Source organism: Rhopilema esculentum, chromosome 12 (genome assembly GCF_057945365.1).
Source record: "Rhopilema esculentum isolate cy_ngs chromosome 12, ASM5794536v1, whole genome shotgun sequence".
Classification (NCBI taxonomy): domain Eukaryota; kingdom Metazoa; phylum Cnidaria; class Scyphozoa; order Rhizostomeae; family Rhizostomatidae; genus Rhopilema; species Rhopilema esculentum.
In genome coordinates, this window is record NC_142826.1 from 11,160,925 (window position 1) to 11,179,909 (window position 18,985).

An 18,985-nucleotide genomic window follows, 5' to 3' on the forward strand; every position below is an offset into this window, starting at 1 on the left:
CCATTCGCATTCTGAGCCACATTGCATGGTCGTAATGGAGCGAACCAGAAAAATCTTGCGTCAGATCTCCTGGTGCAATGTACTTGTTTAAGCCATCAGAAGATGTCAAGATGATCTATGCAAAAAAGACAGCCACTCTTGAGAACCCTGATGTCACAAGAACTACTGTCCCACAAACATAATCTACATTTAATTACCAGGAATGTCAATCATATTATTGTGCATACTCTTGCTAGAAGATGCTACAGTTACACCATAATCCCTTGACGAAAGACAAATGCAACTTATGAAAATTTAACGAACAAACAGCCCAAAACTGCAAGAACAACCTTGAAATAATGAGGCCCGATCAAAGTTGCTTGTTAAGTCAGTTCTAATTGAAAAACGGTATATTAGAAGAGATACCTTACAAAGGAAAATACTTAAAATTACAAGCAGAGTAGACATAAAATGTTACTGATGTTGTAGAGGGTGCGATCTTGAATGTTTTCTGCCTTCCTCTTCTATTTTCAAAATAATAAACACCATTTAGAAAACATTCAATTTAAAAACAATTCGTATTGCAGATAAAAATTCTCCGAACGTTTCACCATACGAATTTTTCATAGTAAGTCGCGGCTAAACGTATGCATCTTAATTTACCCTACTACAAAGAAGATTTTTATATCTATTGTCATGTAAAACTTTCAAAATCTTTTGGAATGAAATATACAGGAAAAAAAGACAAAGTTGCATAAGTAAGATGATCTTTTAAGATAAGTCCAGTAAGGAGAATGGAATTTACATATAAAGATGATTTTAGAGAACGCTTCTGGCTCATGTTTTGTGATTAGGCTTTGCTATCAGATAAATCTGCAAACACTTATCTCAACAACAGATAAAAATGCAAATCTGAATTGCATACATTGCTCAAGAACCGATAAGAAATGTAAAGCAGCAAGGACACTGTGTGAATTGCCAACCTACTTTGTTGCTCATCTCACGAGGGACCTTCGTATTCAAGTTCTTACTATGAATTATTAACGAAGACATTTGATAAAAGGGGGTGAAAAACCAAAAAGAATTGAATTCGCGCATGAATTTTAACAGAGTTTGCTAGTTGTTAAAATTTAATGGGCACCAATGCAAACAAAGGATAGAGCGAATGAAACTAGCTGCGGTACACGCACGCATTTCCCAATGCTTCTAAGCTTCAATCAAACATGCAAATACAAATACTGTAATTCGTTTGTTCTGTTACCTCAGGTTCTTGATGGGGATCAAGTGCTAATATCACACCTTGTAAAACTAATGACGGATTGTGAAACAGTAAAAGGTGAAGCAAAATACTGCTAAAATAGCTACGAGTGATGCCCACACGCGTATGAAAAATATTCAACGTTAATAACAACTAACCTCGAATGTAAACTTGGTTGTGCTAAACGAGGCTCTGTGGAGACCTCCAAATCCATCTGGCTTGAGAACATATGCGTTGATGACTTTGAACGCGAAGATGTCCTAACAATAACAAAAGCGCTTTATAACATGTGTTTTGGCATCTTTAGGATCTAAATCAGCCCACAGTAGCAACAACAACTATTAGAAGATAAAAAACTTGGCTGATATCTAAAAAAACAATTCCTCCTTTTTCTTTTAACACACTTTTCTTTTTATAAGAATAAATTTGATAAGTATTTCAAAGCTCAAAATTGGCAATAATAAAGATGGAATTAAGAATAATTGCCACCGCGAGCTTGACTTTTCCTTTTCTGGGTATTCGAGCAAAGAAGACAAGCGTGACTTTTACACAAAGAGTTTGAGGTACACTCATGATCATCAAGCTTGAATGTACTAGTAACCAGCGACTTATTTAGAATAAAGATCCCATTTTCAGACAAATTTGCGTTAGGTTGCACGTCATCCGAGGCAGAAAACCCACTGCCTGAAAATCTTGTGAAATGCCCATGCCTTTGTAACACAAATCAGATGAACAGCCAGCTTTTGCCTTCATTTTTTTCTACTGGGTCTCCAGAACCATTGTAGAAAATCCGGCAACTTGTTGCGACGATTTGCAACAAGGCCCCGCAGGAGGCTGCATCTAGTTATGTTGAGACAAGTTGCGACATACTGCAACTGGTCTTAAAGAATAACTTAGGAATAATTCTGGGCTCAGAATCACAAACTTGTAAGAAACACGAGGCTCAAAAAAAAAGGTATTTTATAAGAAAGGAAGTGTGTGTATGTGTGAAGATGGCAGATGGAATTCACGGCGTATACAAAACTAGCCGGCAATCTGAAGCCTTGATTACCTGGTCTTAGCCAGCAATCATGTGACGATGAAAATCAATTGAAAGCCTTGAAATTACAACAAAATAATTGAATGTGGGGACCTGGTCCTCGGTTCCAGTAACACTGAAATGATTCTCAAGGTATGTCGCATCCGCTTAGGCCCTTGCTAAGTGTGTCCACAAATTCAACTGTTTGTATGCCTAATTTGTATGCCTAACCCAAAGAGAACGACGTAGAGACCAACGATATCATAGTAGCTTTGATATTCTAGTGTAACATCTACGCCAATCAACTCTCTACTTCAATCTTAGCTCTCTACCCTGGCTTTAAATATTAAATGATTTCCCAAATGGGTGTGTGATTTCTGTGCGAGAGATGGTGAGTGTGCGAGTGTTCCGTAACACAGGAACAAGATTTGCTCGTTTATACCGACAACAATCACCAAAGACGTTTCTTTTACTTCCACCTCTACCTTTACAAGCCAAAGAAAAGAAACGAAGGCAACCGATTAAAAAAGCCGGGGCAACAAGCCCCCGAGAACTGCCAGTAGACGTCAAACCCTTTGTTTCCGCGCAGCAGACCAGAAAGGAAGTAGGATATAAAAAATGTATGTCCCAATTTTCAATGTCTCGAAACTTCACTCCAAAGCGAGTACAGACAAACGAAAGATATTTTCGGGAGCTATGAACCCCCAACCTGTGGCTCAGAAATTATCGTTGAAATCTGTAGATGCAAAAATTTGCGTCAGTGTCTCTTTAGGAATGTTCTAGATAAATGTGGAGAATGTTAAAGATAACTAAGCATTACTTAATGGGCGAAAATAAACATTACAAAGGTTCTTGTTTCAGCATTACAAATGTGGCATTGGATTCTGGGAACATCAATGTGGCATTGGAATCTTTACAATTTTACCATTCTTAAATAAATTTGTAAAACATTTTCAGTCCGTGAAAGTGCTTTTAAGATTACTGGTCGAATAGAAAAGAGAAAAAGCACATAAAAACTCTGAGGTAAGAAAGTAGGAGAGTTGCTGGATCGACAGAACAGAAATTGGAGTACCAATTCCGATAAAATGAAAAAAAGAATTAGGAAGCAAAAGCATCTGTCATGCAAATTCAACTTAAAACTGCAAAAATTACAAATGACTGATGCAGAGAAATTGAACAAAAGTTTTAAAATAGCTTTACCCATTTCATGGAGAGGTTTAACTATTAGCCGAAAAGTGCAGTACAAAAATTTTTCACACCTGGATTACTTTGACAACCGGCTTCATATCAGCCCATGTTGACAATCGAAGATCAACCAGGAAACTGAAACCATGAGCCTTTTCCTCCGTGCTACAATAAGAAAAAATACAATGCTTACTGTCAGACATAAAAAAGCTGACAGTTAGTCAAACCGCTTTCTTCTGTTAACAACACTACAGAAAACACGTGATAAATTGTAAGCAGCGTGAGTAGACAATAAAGGTCTAAGCACAGTTTCAATTAAAACGATATATGGAAGTGGGAGGCTTTGCTTTCGTGGGAGGACTATCGAAAATATTCGTAAAACTACAATAGCGAGAAATAACGATTACTAAACACTCATGTGAGTATATTTCTACTGTCTAGAAAGATTATCAATAATAACTTGCCAATGAAAGTTCATTACCTTTACCCTCGCAAGTTCGTTTTCAACAGATAACAACATTTAAACTAGAAAACAATGTGGTAACTAAATACCACAAACAATGTGGTAACTAAATTACATGCTGTTATTTACATTGCAAAGACTTCCTTGTGTTGCAAAGTTTGAAATATGATAAGTTTTCATAAATAGCTTATCTAGCCTTTCTTAAAAACGAAAATCTTCCTTAATCTGAAATCTGAAAGCACAGTTTCCATAAAATTGAAACCAAAAGTATGACAGATGAAACAGATCTGAAGCGACGGAAGTGGAAGGCAAAAACCCAAAGAAGCATGGCATATAATCAATATGTGATTATTACAATGAAAAATTACTTTAATCTGGAAAATGAGTTAGGTTATCTAAATTATGCAACATAAATTTGACAGACTTCAATGCAACTGAGGCACCATGAATGAGACATTTTCGAAAAGCCTCGACTTGTATTCAATTCAAATATACTATTTCATAGATACTGTTTCCTGACAAAACTATCAAATCCTTTCCATACTTTCAATGTTGGAGTAAATGAAAATGAGAATGAACAAAAAATGATGATGCTGGTGCTTTTGGTATCTCTGCGCCTAGTTTTTGTAATTTCCATTCCTAATAACCAAGTGCCTGTAATTGCCATTTCTAAGATTTTTTAAATCACGAATCTTGATTGGCTGATGGTTGAACTAAGCAAAACCAGTTGTTTCATGTGACTGATTTACAATCTGCTTGCTCATCTATATCTCTGTTTTGTCTGGTATCAGTTGCCATTATCCTGGAAGCGGTGTTGGTGTACTTCCCCGTCAACTTCATCAAAGTGATCACTTACTTTTTTTAACTATTGACCAAAATCAGACAGACCCATATGATTTGGCAACTTACTTCATTACATCCTATGTTACAGCATTAAAAGTATGTATGTAGATTAAATTTATGAGGTAGCCTGGAGCCATGGAGAATCCACCTCTGTGCTTTAAGAACTGTCACTTTTGTTTTGTAGCCTGATGTAGTTATCTAGCTTTCGTATGTCTTTTTAGTAAGGGGCTGTTAGGAGACTCTTTTAAGGCCAGCACTGTAAATAAGTCAAATTCTAATTAGCTCTTCTGTGACTCTTGCTGCTGAGACGAAATTGAAGTCTTTTACTGGACTGTATGACAAATCATGCACATTGGTTGGTAACAGCAATGTGTATTTTCCTTGGGTGCAAGCTGACTCTTCTCAAAATCATATCAATACTTGTCAATAAAATCTTCTGAAATAACTTAAAATTGCATGGTATAAAGGTACAATGGATATCTGTCAATTTTTCAGTTAAAAGAAATTAAAATTTTTTGCAGCAATGAGAAACAGATCCACTTCAGTGGGGGGTAACTCTTCTCAATGTACCACATCTTAGTATGTAAATCTGATTTCGCCGCATACCTAGACCTGGTCATGATTTTGCTACTTTTTGGAAAGCTTTTACTCCTATTTTTAAAGACTTCAAAGAATCTTTGTAATTTTGTAACTTCAAAGAAATGATAGGGATATAGCAGTGGCTTGACGCAGTTTAGGGCACCTTAATATTGTAATCATCATCATCATCATCATCATCATCATCATCATCATCATCATCATCATCATCATCATCATCATCATCATCATCATCATCATCATCATCATCATCATCAAAGGCGTAGGCCTAGTGGCCCTTGGCACCTCTCACAATGGCAGCCCATTTGAGGCGATCTTGAGCATGCCTCATGGCAGTTGCTAGTGGAAGACCAGTGTCTTTTCTGACCTGGTCTTGCCATCTCAAAGGTGGTCTACCTCTACCCCTATTTCCCTGAAAATCTTGGATAAAAACAGACTTGATGTAGTTGTCTCCTGGTCTTCTTGCCATGTGACCGAACCATTGGATGGGATTGGATGGGATATAAACTAATGGATGGAATTTTTGCAGTATATAGATAGGGGCCCCGTTTCAGTTCCATTCCAAAGGGCCTTCTGTTCCTTTGTTTCACCACTGGGATATAGCCAACTCTCTTAGGATAAAGACAGCTTGTATTTCCTTGTCAAGTTTATAGAATTTATTTGCTTTTTTCTCTAACCAAAACTTTGGTTATAGCCTCTGCTGCTGATGAGTTATAGGCAAGATGTATACGTGCTTACAAACTTTGACTAGCACATTGACATGCCAAGCTCCATTGAATGATGACAGAAGACAATGTTGAGAATCAAGGTTTTGAAATGTTAAAATTTCCTCCAACATAAGTCAAGTCTAATTCAGTACTGCCAGTGATTCTAAGGGCAACAACCACAAAAAATTATTCCTACACATCACTTTATTTCACAAAGTGAGTCATCATTAGGTCCACTTAGAACCCTCTCAATAATTCATCTGAACTTTCTTTCAAATGTTTCTGCATTGCCACAATTTCACATGCAGACTATGAGATTGACAGTTTTATCACCAAAAGTTTCAAAAAAAACAAAACCAAAAGAAATTCCATAGTGCAACATTTTCAAAGTGGAAAACACTCCTCAGCTAAGAGGCTTTAGTAAAAACCTTCACACTGGGGACCTGACTTGTAATATTTAAGACAGAAATATTCAAGTGTAAAAATTAACTAGAGCTTCGTACATGGAACACAAATTCATCCGGAGCTGACAAATTGTTCAGGCTTAGAAAGACACATAAAAAGGTGTTTAGGTCTTATGCCATAAATGACAAAATACATTTAGACACTTTAATAAGATATGAATGTTACATAATGCTAACAAATTAAACAATCTTACCTCCTTGTGCTGGCAAGATAATTCAACAGAAGACCAAAATGTTCAACAAGCTGAGCATCTTCATTTTCTTCATATTTAGGGATTGTTATGTAAATGGCTCCAGTAAGATCTTTTCCACCTTAAAACAGTATTTGAGTAGTCCATCATTGGTAACTTTGTCAAAGAAAATTTATGTAATACCATATTTATTAATGATACATCTCAACAACTAAAGAGTGCAAGCCTAGTGATGCCATCGGACTGCATGAGTCTTCTCAATGCTTCCAGAGCATCAATGTTGAAATGCAAATTTGTTGTGACCTGCCCTAAATTTGGACCATTTTAACTTGAAAATCTTTATGCATATTGTTTCAAATAAATGATTAAAAGTTAGAATCATACTACCTACCAATCTTTTATCTATCTTATGATCTTAGCAATAAAATGCTTCTTTTATTTTGTTTTTGCATTGTTATATAACTGTTACTGATACCATTTATCACAAACACTAGAAAACCAAAAAATCTGTTTTCTTCCATTTGTCATGAAGTGAATTTGGCATTTAAAGGTGCCGGCAAAGCCCCTTAACCCTAGCAACTTATCTTCATTCACATTGCAAGTACCAACAAAATCAGAGATTTCTGCTGTTTTTCGCTGGAGTTTTAGGACTACAACCCCAACCTCTCTTATAAAAACCTCAAAAGTTTTTGCTTCAATTTCTGTCAACCAAGTGGTGTGGATTTGGGTTGATACAACTTTATTTCAGATATTAGACAATCATCACCCTCTTGACATTACCAATATTTGCTTCAGAATAAAATCTTAAGTATAAAATTTCTGCACATGCCGTGGTGTGTGAAAAAGGATGGTTTTTAGTTGCAAATCTAAGATTCGCCCTTTTGCCATTTCTAGTTACAACTCAATCACTTTATAACAGACATGGTAAACAATCATATCTGTGGATTGCTTTTTATACAAGTAAAAGCATTCACCAAATAATATATATAATATATTGTAGAGCCATATACATAGACATCTGGAAATGATAGTTAGATAGCTTTTAAAATATACATTATGGTGTAGCTATCACAAACTTCAGGCAACCCTTTATAAAATATAAAAGAAATGTATCCCTTCACAAAAGAACAAGGTAAACTGAAATTATATATAGGTAGTAAAATTGGACATTTCTATTCAATTATCAAATGAACTTCAATTGTTTACCTGTAATGATATATGACAAAAACCAGCTCTTTTTAGATTAAAATGTTGGGTTGTTTTCATACTAATAGCCTTAAACTTGGATGCATATTAAGAAGCAAGATGGCCAAAAAGGCTTTTTCCTTAGAGGAGCAAAATTCTGGATTAGCCCCTCAGTTAGATTAACCACGCAACACACTTACACACTCTACACACTACTCTCTACACATCAAAACAGGCAACCACTAAGAACAAGCTGAGGCTGAGCTACTGTAAAATGCATTTTTGAACAATGTTTTATCTCAAAAACAAGGATTTTAGCCATCATGGGTGCTTTCTCTGTGAATCTTAAAATATGTCAGAAATGAAGGTTGCATCCCTCACTTCGTTGGCAAGTGAGGCCTGAACACCTCCCTAGAGCAAAAAGCTAGCAATCACATTGCTTACACCCTCTTAATCTAAGAACAAATAAAGAACAATCCAGCCTCAGATTTTTAAAAAAAATTATGAACGGTCAGCCTGAACTTAAATTTACTGGTACTTACAAAAAAGTGTGTAAATGCTTTAAAACAAACATATATATAGGAGGTACTAAATCTTTAATTGTTCGTTTTGTAATTTTGAAACTTTGATTATAATTGAGTTGGTAAATTTAGTTCTCTAGTGATGCAGACATTCATTTGTAATTAAATTAGTAAGGTAATATTTTTTTAATTAAGGATAAGTTTTTAATGGAGGGCTCCTTGGAAAAACAGCGTGAATTCAAATGAAACAAGTGAAATGAAAATGTGTGGGTGAAAATAAAAATAAAAAACTGGAGCACAAATGGGAAGTAATTTACTATCTTATTCCTTCGGGTGACATGACAAATTTTAGCTTCGTGTGTCAAAAAACTGTAGTAGCCAAAGAACCAAAAGATAATGAAAACAATTTTCAGTAGTAGATATTAGATGTATGAAGACGGAAATAATAGTCTGAACTAGCTTTGTCAACATTTATATGTATTAGAAGCTGTTTGTTGTATATTTGTTAGTGCATGGATACGATTTCATCTCCGCGTTGTTCTCCACAAAAAGGAAAGACAATAACGAATGAAGCTCTTTGAAAAAGGCGTGCTTGGTAAACATACAAACAAGTACGCACTGATACGTTTTAGAACTAGGTCGTAAAATAACAAATATTGAATAGTAAACTAATTTCTGAATACCTGTTATAAATGCCGCTTTTTCTGAGAGAAGTTCTTTCACATCTAACGCCCTCGGCAAGTCTAGTCTGATGTCTCCTGAAGTAAATGAACGAGCAGTCGTTACAGTGGGGGACAGTTCCTAATGAAATGTCGTTATTCATCATTCCTATTTACCAGCAGATTTAACTAATCATTTCCAATCCATCAGAATATTCCGTCCTTAGGTAATAAACAACTTGGGATGGATAACGAGTTGTCCCATAAAACAATAGAAGTATCGAAAAAGATTTGCATTAAAATTTTAGACTGATTTCTGGGGGCAAAAGAGAAATATTGACATAAAAGCGCAAACTATGATACACAAAGAACTGTGTGCAAGTTTTAAGTGGAAAACACTACCATTTAAAGACTACACGACCAACCCAATCAATTGTGAATTGATCGACCCTTAATGGCGTTCAGCCAACCATCATCATCGTAGTTAGTTTGACTTTGGAGCGCTCTTTCATACCTTATTTTCCGTCATGTATAGGACTAGACCCTGTAGTTAGTCAAAAGAACTAAAATGATCCGATAAATAACAATTATGGCAAAGTAGATTACATAAATCTAGACTGAAATGCTCATTTACGAACCTGACAAAGAGAAGAAGGAGGCCTCGCTGTCAGACGAGGCCTTAGACCATCGATCCGGATTGCTGCTCATATTTATAAATTCTTTGAAAACTTAAGTGATCTTTTCTCAACAGCTATCATCTTATGATATGTAAGAAACATTGTTTTTAATTCTTCAATGTTCCATCAACTGACGTATCGTCATGTTTTTGCCATCAATGGCCACATTACTTTCGTACCTTGATAACCAATTATTATTAGTTACCCATTCGCTTCGGCCTGGCCAACTTTTACATAAATTAGCATAAATCAGCATTGCAAGTATTGAAGTGAATTATTACCCTTTTCCAATAGCAGAGGAATGTCTAAGTATCAAGAAATCAGCAATTTGTTCATGACTGATAATTTGCTTTGGCCTACAAGAAATTTTAACATTATGATAGGCACTGAAGTGGACTTAAACGACTTTGAAAGGCAGATGAACATGATTAGGGGTGCAGTGACACATCAAGTATTGGTCAAAAAAATTTTACCCGAATTTTCCCACTTTCCATACGTTTTCAAAAACTTTATATGAATTACATTGCTTTGAATAAATTTATATAATTTATAAAATTACGATGAAAAACATAAAATAGTTAATGTAATATATTTTGTCTCAATTAATTTATACATATATGATATAAATATCTATATTCAAGTTATTTATACGAGCTCTTAAGTTGTATATTAAGATATTACAAAACTTGTCCAATGCCTGAAATTTTTATTCCCGAGTATTTGCCTGAATTTTGAAACTTTTTTTGAAATATATGGGGGTGTGACACCCCCATACCCCAAGTAGCTACGCACCTGAACATGACAAGAGGGTGTAAACAGGGAATTATGAAAAGCCACGAAAAGCTTATAAATCGACAAAGAAGCCTTTGTCTGTCTTTCTGCTAAACAATGTAAAACTTATTCGTTACAGATGGTATGCTTTCATGTAAACGTGCATGGTTTCCCAAAGCATGAACAGCCCTAATTCTTATCGCCAAGATTTTCAGCTATCTGAGGGGCCCTATCTTGCTTTTCGCGTGCTTTCAATTTTTTCATTTTAAAAACGTGCCCTTGGTAACATCATTTAGTTTACGATGTTGATAAGAAACACCAGCCAATAGATATAATAGGCACTGAGTTACGTTTCCGGCAATAATCGTTTCTTTCAATACCAATGACGAGTCGTCGTGCGTTCGTGGAAGTTTCCCGTGCACGGGAATGCTGGTTATCGAGGATTTTAGTGCATTCGCACCGATGAGTGTTCATCGATTCTTCAACATAGGAGGATTTCAGGGGCATATCCCTTCAAAAATTTGGAATTTCTTCACCTAGACTCCTTTAAAATGCATCTATAATTTTTCTAATCTTCTAAGAACCCATGAAACATATTGAATTATGCTGAAACTGGATGTTGCAAGAAATTTTTATAAACACTGCTTACTAACTACATAGACAAAAACTGCTTACTAAATACATAGACAACTAATGCTTTATCTAGCCGCGGAGTATTATTGTCACTGAATATTATTCAGTGAAGACTTACGTATTAACGAATAGGTTAAAGAAATGAAAGAAAAAAAACGAACAAATTTAGGTACAAAAGCTCAGAGTTGCTTTCATTAGTAGTCTGATTGCGCCCCTGTGTCGGTGTCAGTGGTAGATACAGTGTCAGCAATCAAATATCTATCGATAATGGTAAAATCTTGAGTATTGAATCCATAGTCAATTTCTGCATTTAGTCAATTACAGCTGGATGCAAAAGCTGCCTTGCAAAATTTATTATTTTCTGCTAATTTATTAAGAACTTTTACATTTTGATAAAAGCTGATGTGCGCACCGGTGAAGAAAAAGAAGTGTGCCCTATGAAAACCTTTTCGTACCAATTTGTGTATTAGTCTGTGCAGGCCCGGCGAGAGCTTTTACAGGAAACTCTGTGGGAAAAGAGGGATTGGGCCAATGATGATGTCATTAAATTTGAATTGTTGTTGTTGTTGCTATTGTTAGGTATGTTGTTATTACTTTTGGGGCCTCTCTCAGCCCAAGACCTGGGGTAATCCACCCCTGCCTCCTATCAGCGGGCCTGAGTCTGTTACCAGTTCATTACTCACTACTCTAGTCTATGCTTTGAACATGTCTGCTGCGCATCGCCAGTCTGGAATTGATGATTACTCACGTCGTTCACACGTGGTGTTTTCAGCTCGGAAATGAAAATTTTTCGACATAATTAATTTATTGCCCATACAAAGCGATAAAAAAGTGGCCGAGAATTAATTTGATAGTTTACCATTAACTTCGTGAAAGCGCTCATTCAAGGTTGTGCTTCTTTACAAACCAGCATTTCAGTGGGGATAAATTTAATCTTGCAGATAAACGGACAAAATTTCCAGCAATAGATGTTTCCTATAATTTTCCGTGTTGGGAGCATTAAACGTTGGGAGAATTTTTAGCATTAAACATCAAAAGTTTATTCAAGGTGTCCACCAGCAAAATATCGATAAATCTTGTCATTACAAAGGCAAAGGTTACTGATAGCGCCTTTTACATTTACAAGGATGCATAGATACGAAACTTAAAGACATGACATAGGTCGCTTTACTGAGACATGGCTGAATGGTTTGTTATTATACTCGTACATATAAACTGTTGTAATTCCTACATATAAACTAAACTAAAATAGCATGAAATTTGAAATAATGAAGCTTCATTTATTTTTGAAATTAATCACAAATAAGTTCGTTGTTATCAAAATTTTGGATCATTCAAAAAAGTCCATTTTCTAGCTGCTCTTCTATGCTCAAATTGCAAAGGGCTTTTACTTTGTCGCTTCTATTTTTGCTTACAACTGCGATTGAGCTGGAGTGCTTGTCTTTGCCATATTCATTTTTCAATTGATAGATCAACTAGAATAAGAGAATAGAATTGTTTTAAATTGAACACGAATATAAGAATAAAATTTTGCAGCAATTCAGAAGGATCCTTTGCAAGTTATGATATCCTAAGTATTACCTATGTTTAGCGTTACACTAAAAGCAAGGGTGTTTGAGTTCAGGAAAAGAAAATGGAATTTGGAAAGAATTCCAACAAAAATTACAATGCATGGGCAAATCTGCAGTATCCGCTAGATTAATTAATTTTTAAGAATTTGGTAAAGTTTAAGAAGTATTTTAGACAACAATCAGACTAGCTTTGGGTACCCTAGTAAATAAACAAGTGCATATAAGTAGAAAAAAAGGAAGCAAAAAGCAGTTCTCAAACTCTATCCTGCTTGGAAATTGTTGGGATAAAGTCCACTACTTTCATTACAGCCATTGGATCTGCCTCTTTTTCTTGCTTCTGCTTTCATAAGAGTTTTAAAGCTAAAGTCAATCCCTGTCGCAGCCTTACTCCTTTATTTTAATTAATTTCTACTGACGAATAATGGCTGTTACCCCAAGGAACTCCTCGAAATCGATTGCTCCAGAGCCATCCTCATCAATGTCAAGAAAGCACTGCTCCCTTGTCTCGGCATCTGATTTGTCCCCCATATCATCGAGTACATGCATACTTATAAGAAAAAAGTTGAAAACTTCTAGATCAATAGGCGCATTTACACATTCTCAATTTAACAAATGTGCTATGTCGCATGTGCACAATCCAAACTTTAATTTTGCTTATCAGTTGACACTTTCTACTTTAACTTTACTTTTGATTTAATTGTTTGAAATAATTTTCACAGCCTCTCAGTTTTTACTGATAGAAGAATAGCGTACTACAGGACATTCCAAATTGAATGCCTCCTTCCGGACATTTAACTACGCCTGCCATAATAACTATGCGTGGATTGGTCTTAGTTGTATTGCATGAAGTGAAACAAAGATTAAAAAGTTGCTTAAGCTTAGAAAATGTTATCAGGTGATAATTCTAAGCATGCATATATTGCAATGACAGCTAAATTGTAATATAATTGTTCCCTTTCTGTCGAATTTTTCCTTAAACTTTGAATGTACTCACAGCTCTGATTTGTCAATCAATCCATCGCCATTTATATCAAAGCACTGAAACTGAAATCGCAGTTCCTGTATGTCAACTGATTTGAAGTCTGAAAACCTGCTTGAAAGAGCTTTTATTGTTTCTTGTCCCATATCTATCAAAAATGAAGAAAGTGACTTTTCTATGAAAAGTGATTTTAAGTGTCCCTCCAAATTAACTTTTGCAACAACACCTTTTGAAGCTATGAAAGGTTTAAAGGGTTTGAAGAAGTAGATTTGACTTGAACCACAAGTTCCTTTCAAGTTGAATGCGAGTACAAGCAATGCATGCATCTTTGATTTGCTAATAGACAGTATCTTTCCTCCAAACATTTCCACATTTCTTGCTCTAAACTTACAACTAATTTGCAATGGTTGTTGGCCTTTTGGCTCTCGTTTCTTTGCAACACAACGAGGAACGGCAAAAAACAGCTTTGTTTTATCATCAATTATATCTATCAAAAGATATCTATACATATTTATAATTAGAAGATGTCTATCAAAAGATAAAGAAATTCAAGCTGCACTGCTAGGAATCCATAATGTACCTTGAGTTTTTTTGAAGCCGAACTTTTTGTATTATATTTCTCATGAGTGCAAAAAAAATTCAAGCTTGCTTCAAAATGGGTTTACTGATTCTTGATTGTGTAAATAAAGGGTGCTACTGTTACAATATCAATCAAGCAAGCAAAAGCTTACCGTAAAATTTTCTTCTGGCTTCTAAGTCAATCTTCCTTTCGCACACTAGATCTTTCCAGAAAGGCTCGTGGAGCTGATGAAATAAAGATGTGTGCAGTGGTACCAGCTCTTCAGCTCTTCTTGTTCCTTGGTAGATAAATAAATGATACCAAATAGAAGACAGTGATGAAGAAAAATCGAAATATATCAAGAAAATAAATAATGCATCGCACTAGGGTTCTAAGCAGATTTAACGAAACGAAAGCTGATAAGAATCTTGAGGCCTGTAAACGGAAAAGAAATAAATGTTTGGATTGTAGAACAAAGCCAAATTCAACTATGACAAAAAACAAAATAGTTCAGTACCGCAAAATTTGAAGATGGCACGAAATATTGGAAACATATCTATGTCTTCGCCTTTTCGTACCATGCTCAAATGCCATAAAAAACTCACCTTAACATGTTACAGATAATTGTAAGTTTGATAAACTGTAAAACCAATTTTGAAACCTAGAAGCATTATCGTCGATCCTAATACCCTTTTTGAAAAGGGTGAAACTGTTACAGATGATTGCAGAAAATCTTAAAGATTGATTTGTAAATATCACGTAAGATACTAAAGGCTACTAAAGCCGGCGGCCATCTGTCACTCAAAATTGGTAAAGAAGCCGGCGGCCATCTGTCACTCAAAATTGGTAAAGAAGCCGGCGGCCATTTGTCACTGAAAATTGGTAAAGAAGACCCTTTAAATAGAGCTGTTGAATATTAAGATGACATTAAAAAGATCGAGGAGTATTTTTGATGCTGGAAATAGTTTCATTTTAGACAAGTTGCTTTTGAAGTGGTTTTTTGCCAACTTAAGACCCTATTTGCACGAGACCGGTTCCAAAAAGATTCATATCCATTTGAGTTCACTTAGGCGTTCTGATTACACGAGACCAGCTTTCCTTCATCCCATATTTTCATTTTTTCATATCGTTTCACCATTATCTTAACATTGCTCAGCAAAAATAAGTCAAACTACAGATAGCCAGTCACAGTCCCATGTGGTGCCGAGAGAAAAGAATGAGAAACTAGGGAGCTAACGCATGGGAGAAACTAAAGCCTTTTTAGCAGTGAGATTTCACGAAACGCAGAAATTGATTAAAAAGCACGGTGTTCATATTTTTGCACATGAAGACAGTTTCAGACGTAAATAAATTTGAAAGGAAACTACTTTCAAGATTTCACTGCTTAGGATCAACGCATGAATGCTTTTAATCTTTGGTAGATTCCAAGAGAGTTGCACACACTCAGCTCAGTTTACCTTCTTTTGTTAAAATACACCAACTTGTTTCTAAACAAGCAACATTCTAAGTTTAGGTGAGGCAGTTTTATATTCCTTTCTTTTAAACAGGGTCTTCATACATCTTATCATTAGTAAAAGTCTCATTTTAATTCCCAAATTAGTAGAAATGCTAAATCAATCTGACACTGAATTAAGGTTATTATTATTATTATCATTAATTATCATTGTTATTATTAATATTATTATTCCCAATTATAGCCGTGTTATACACCACAATCTATATAGAAACTGAGCCCCAGTCAATATGTTCGGTAAAATAGCTTCCTGTATGTATCTGGCTGTATCAAAAGCTTGGTTAAGTTGAATAAAAAATTGTAAGCTACCCAAAAACCAGTTGGGCCGGAATAATTCTCTTCCACAATCCTATGAACACTTTTCAGTGAACAACACAGGCTTACACCATGGGGGAAGGGGGGCGAATAGATATTGGGGCAATCAGATTCTTTCTGGTAAAACAAAATACTAGGGCAATGACTTCTGAAAAGGCAACAGAAAAACTACTATTTTGACATATTTAAAAGATGTTTGCAAAAAACAAGAAATAAATCTTAACTGTTTATCAACGGTTAAAAAATATCTCTTTATCTAGTGTAGCACTTTTGAATGAATAATCATAAAATCCTTTAAATCTATAGCCTGGCTTTACGAAGAAGCAATATGCTTGCAATTCTACATTTTGAGCTACATAAACAATCTTATGATATTAATGTATATATTTTAATATCAATGTGATATAAAGAGCCTTTGTATGAATCAGCCTAGAAGGATTTTAGCCCGGAACCGCATTATTCAGCAAAATCCGGTCCTATACCACGATTTCTTAAAGGCCGGACTTAACTGCAAGAAAACCTTTGCAATAAAACTTGAACATTTCAATTCAAACTACCTATTAACAATCTTAAAACGGTATGTCACAGAGATTTTTACCAACAAGGAACGCCAACTTTACGTTCCATGACTTACATTTTGAAGAAAACGCCCATGACTTACATTTTGTTACGTTGAGACAGTTTCTATATCATAAGATTACATCACAAAAATACGATTACCCCTCTATCAGCGTTTTCTCGTTGAATTTACACAAAATACAAAATTGAACCCGCCGAGAAGTGGGAGGGGGCGCAATTGTTCTGTATCCGCAGAGTAAAGATTGAAAATGGCTTTGAAAAAAGCAAACATTTAGTAAACTAAAGCTTTTCGTAGCGTATAGTTTTCTGACGTTTTAAACTCTGACACTCTTCAGAGTTTAAAACGTCAGAACATAGATCGAAAACTCTACGCTAGGAAATATATATATCCAGTTGTGGATCGAAATAGGCCAATCAGAAACACGAACAGTATAGGTTGTCCAGCCAGTGCCGTTTGCCTATTGAGAATGTTACCAATGGAGTCCTAAGGTGAAAAAGAACTGCTTTTGTCTACACAGTAGCGGTTTTGTCGTGCTTATGTAGATAGATTCCAAAACTGCTAGGTGGAACGACGATCGAGCTTTACCAATAATCCGGAACATGTCGCCATTATAGTTTTTTGCACAATCTGGGTTTTCTGGTAAATGCTGCCCGATAGCAGAATCGCAGGTTTTAGTTGTAATTTTAGATTTGCAAGACCGAGGTGGCTGTTCTCTTTGGGGATGGGTTTTGTTTCTAATATTAGACGGAACATATTCTATCCTCCAATCTTTGGGTAGTGCGTCCTACGTAGCCAGAATCACACTGGCACGTAAACTCATATACAACGGAACTTTTTGTGTGTGGCAGGAACGCAGTCCTTTTGAATAAAGAACGCAGAGTAAAGATTCTGTGCCGAAACACAAGGTGGCAACAGGCACAATTTCCTCTGCACATCTTGTACGCAAGGGAGGTTTGGATAAGAAGAGTTACTTATATAATCACCACAATGGAAGAGATATAATTTCATTTCATAAAAATCATGAATATGCTGGTTAAAATTGAAAGAACTTCTTTTTTGAAATTCTTCTAATTAAAGTGGGAAAAACTAATCTCACTCTGTCAACCCATGCCAATCATTTTGCTCTACAAATTGTAGAGGCTCAAACTAAGGGGACAGGGTACTTTTTCGGGCAAAAAATCTAAGCCATCTTTCTACTCGAGCTTTGGCCGTGCGCCTTGGCACGCATGCATAACACATTGCGCTATCAAAATCGCATAATGATATAGACCCTTGGAAACAGACAAAAAGTAGGGTATCTAGAAAAAGTGGAGGGGGGGCGGACTTTACAGGTAATTTAATGCGTAGTATTTGGCATTTTTGCAAAAGGTAGGGGGCAAGCAAAATTTGCAAAAACGTTTTGCTGAAGCCTTCCCAAACCCCCTGCTCCGCATTGCCTGTTGGCAAATTAGAACAGACTGAAATATGCAACATCAAGAAGTTTTCATTGTCTTTGATACTTTCTACTCCTTATTCTTTTGAAAAGCTTCGAAAAAGAATTACTGAATTTGTAAGAGCCATTTGCTAAAAGTAGTAGAGATTTACCAGTCACCAGTCAATACTCGGGTCTTCTTGGCAAGGTAAAGGTACAGGTTATTTGGTGTCTTAGCTTATCAAAATCGCTATACTTTCGTCAATTGACTTGCTTTTAACACTATCATCGGCTTATTATATCCGTGAAAGCGATTTTTCCAGTTACAGATGAATTTGTCTTCGATTTAAAGTATCGGAACTTTTCAAGCTTTTTCCTAGAAAGTTGTAGAAAGTTGTGTCAAATCATCTTGCTACTTTTTTGTTTACTCCTGTATGTTGCTTTAACAGAAATATAGTTGAAATCATCATTGAAAGAAACAAAACCAAAAACTTACCAAATGAAGTGTAATTTGCAGGCGATTCAAAATAAATCGTTTCGTGTTTTATTGGAAAACTTGGTCGAATGCCCATATTAGCTACAACTGTGTTTGCAACATAAAGGTGAGCACAGCTTTGTTTATTAGAGGCACTGCCTTCTATATATTTGCAAGTAATTTGATTTGACGTCACATTTACATATTCAATGGAATATAGGCAACTTACAAAACGATAAATGGAAGTATATAGGGTGTGGTCTTGGGTGTGGTTTCTAGAAGTTGCTCACAGCACAGCCCCCTTTCCTAACTTGTTAGGACGACATCCCTGCGAATATGTATGTGAACATATATGGATCAAGATATTTTAAAGGTGCTACTAAAGATTTCAAAAAGCATAAAAATGGTTGTTTATTCAATTGATTCATTCC

The 18,985-nt window shown here is 35.6% G+C and overlaps 2 protein-coding genes across 5 annotated transcripts in view; both read right to left on the reverse strand.

The window, feature by feature from the left end:
- The window catches only part of LOC135681325 (kalirin), a 73,334-nt gene extending 63,383 nt beyond the window's left edge, over positions 1–9,951 (reverse strand). For all 3 annotated transcript variants that reach the window (XM_065195739.2, XM_065195738.2, XM_065195737.2), the window contains exons 1-6: positions 9,709–9,951; positions 9,095–9,169; positions 6,709–6,826; positions 3,515–3,605; positions 1,396–1,497; positions 2–115 (exon numbers count right to left, since the gene is read on the reverse strand). In XM_065195739.2, coding sequence (XP_065051811.2) covers positions 2–115; positions 1,396–1,497; positions 3,515–3,605; positions 6,709–6,826; positions 9,095–9,169; positions 9,709–9,778 — 570 coding nt within the window. In that variant the 5' untranslated portion in view covers positions 9,779–9,951. The remainder of the gene's footprint in view (position 1; positions 116–1,395; positions 1,498–3,514; positions 3,606–6,708; positions 6,827–9,094; positions 9,170–9,708) is intronic.
- Positions 9,952–10,097: 146 nt separating this feature from the next.
- LOC135681338 (troponin C, isoallergen Bla g 6.0101) lies at positions 10,098–18,706 on the reverse strand. Of its 2 annotated transcripts, XM_065195763.2 has the most exons (5): positions 18,576–18,706; positions 14,433–14,558; positions 13,717–13,849; positions 13,155–13,269; positions 10,098–12,626 (listed from the first exon to the last, which is right to left on the reverse strand). In XM_065195763.2, the coding sequence occupies exons 1-5, from the start codon at positions 18,649–18,651 to the stop codon at positions 12,486–12,488; spliced, it is 591 nt and encodes a 196-aa protein (XP_065051835.1). In that variant the 5' UTR covers positions 18,652–18,706; the 3' UTR covers positions 10,098–12,485. The 2 variants fall into 2 exon arrangements, with proteins under 2 accessions (XP_065051835.1, XP_088968091.1); XM_089111965.1 differs by lacking the exon at positions 18,576–18,706 and having other exon boundaries at positions 13,717–14,539.
- Between the last annotated feature and the right edge of the window lie 279 nt (positions 18,707–18,985).

Bases quoted from the DNA above. Each gene is read 5' to 3' on its own strand.
- LOC135681338 (XM_089111965.1), bottom strand. From the start codon at position 14,210: ATGTATAGATATCTTTTGATAGATATAATTGATGATAAAACAAAGCTG. The intron at 13,270-13,716 runs GTGAGTACATTC...TTTTCTTATAAG, and splicing joins TTGATTGACAAATCAGAGCT to TATGCATGTACTCGATGATA. The intron at 12,627-13,154 runs GTAACAGCCATT...CTCTTATTCTAG, and splicing joins ATTTCGAGGAGTTCCTTGGG to TTGATCTATCAATTGAAAAA.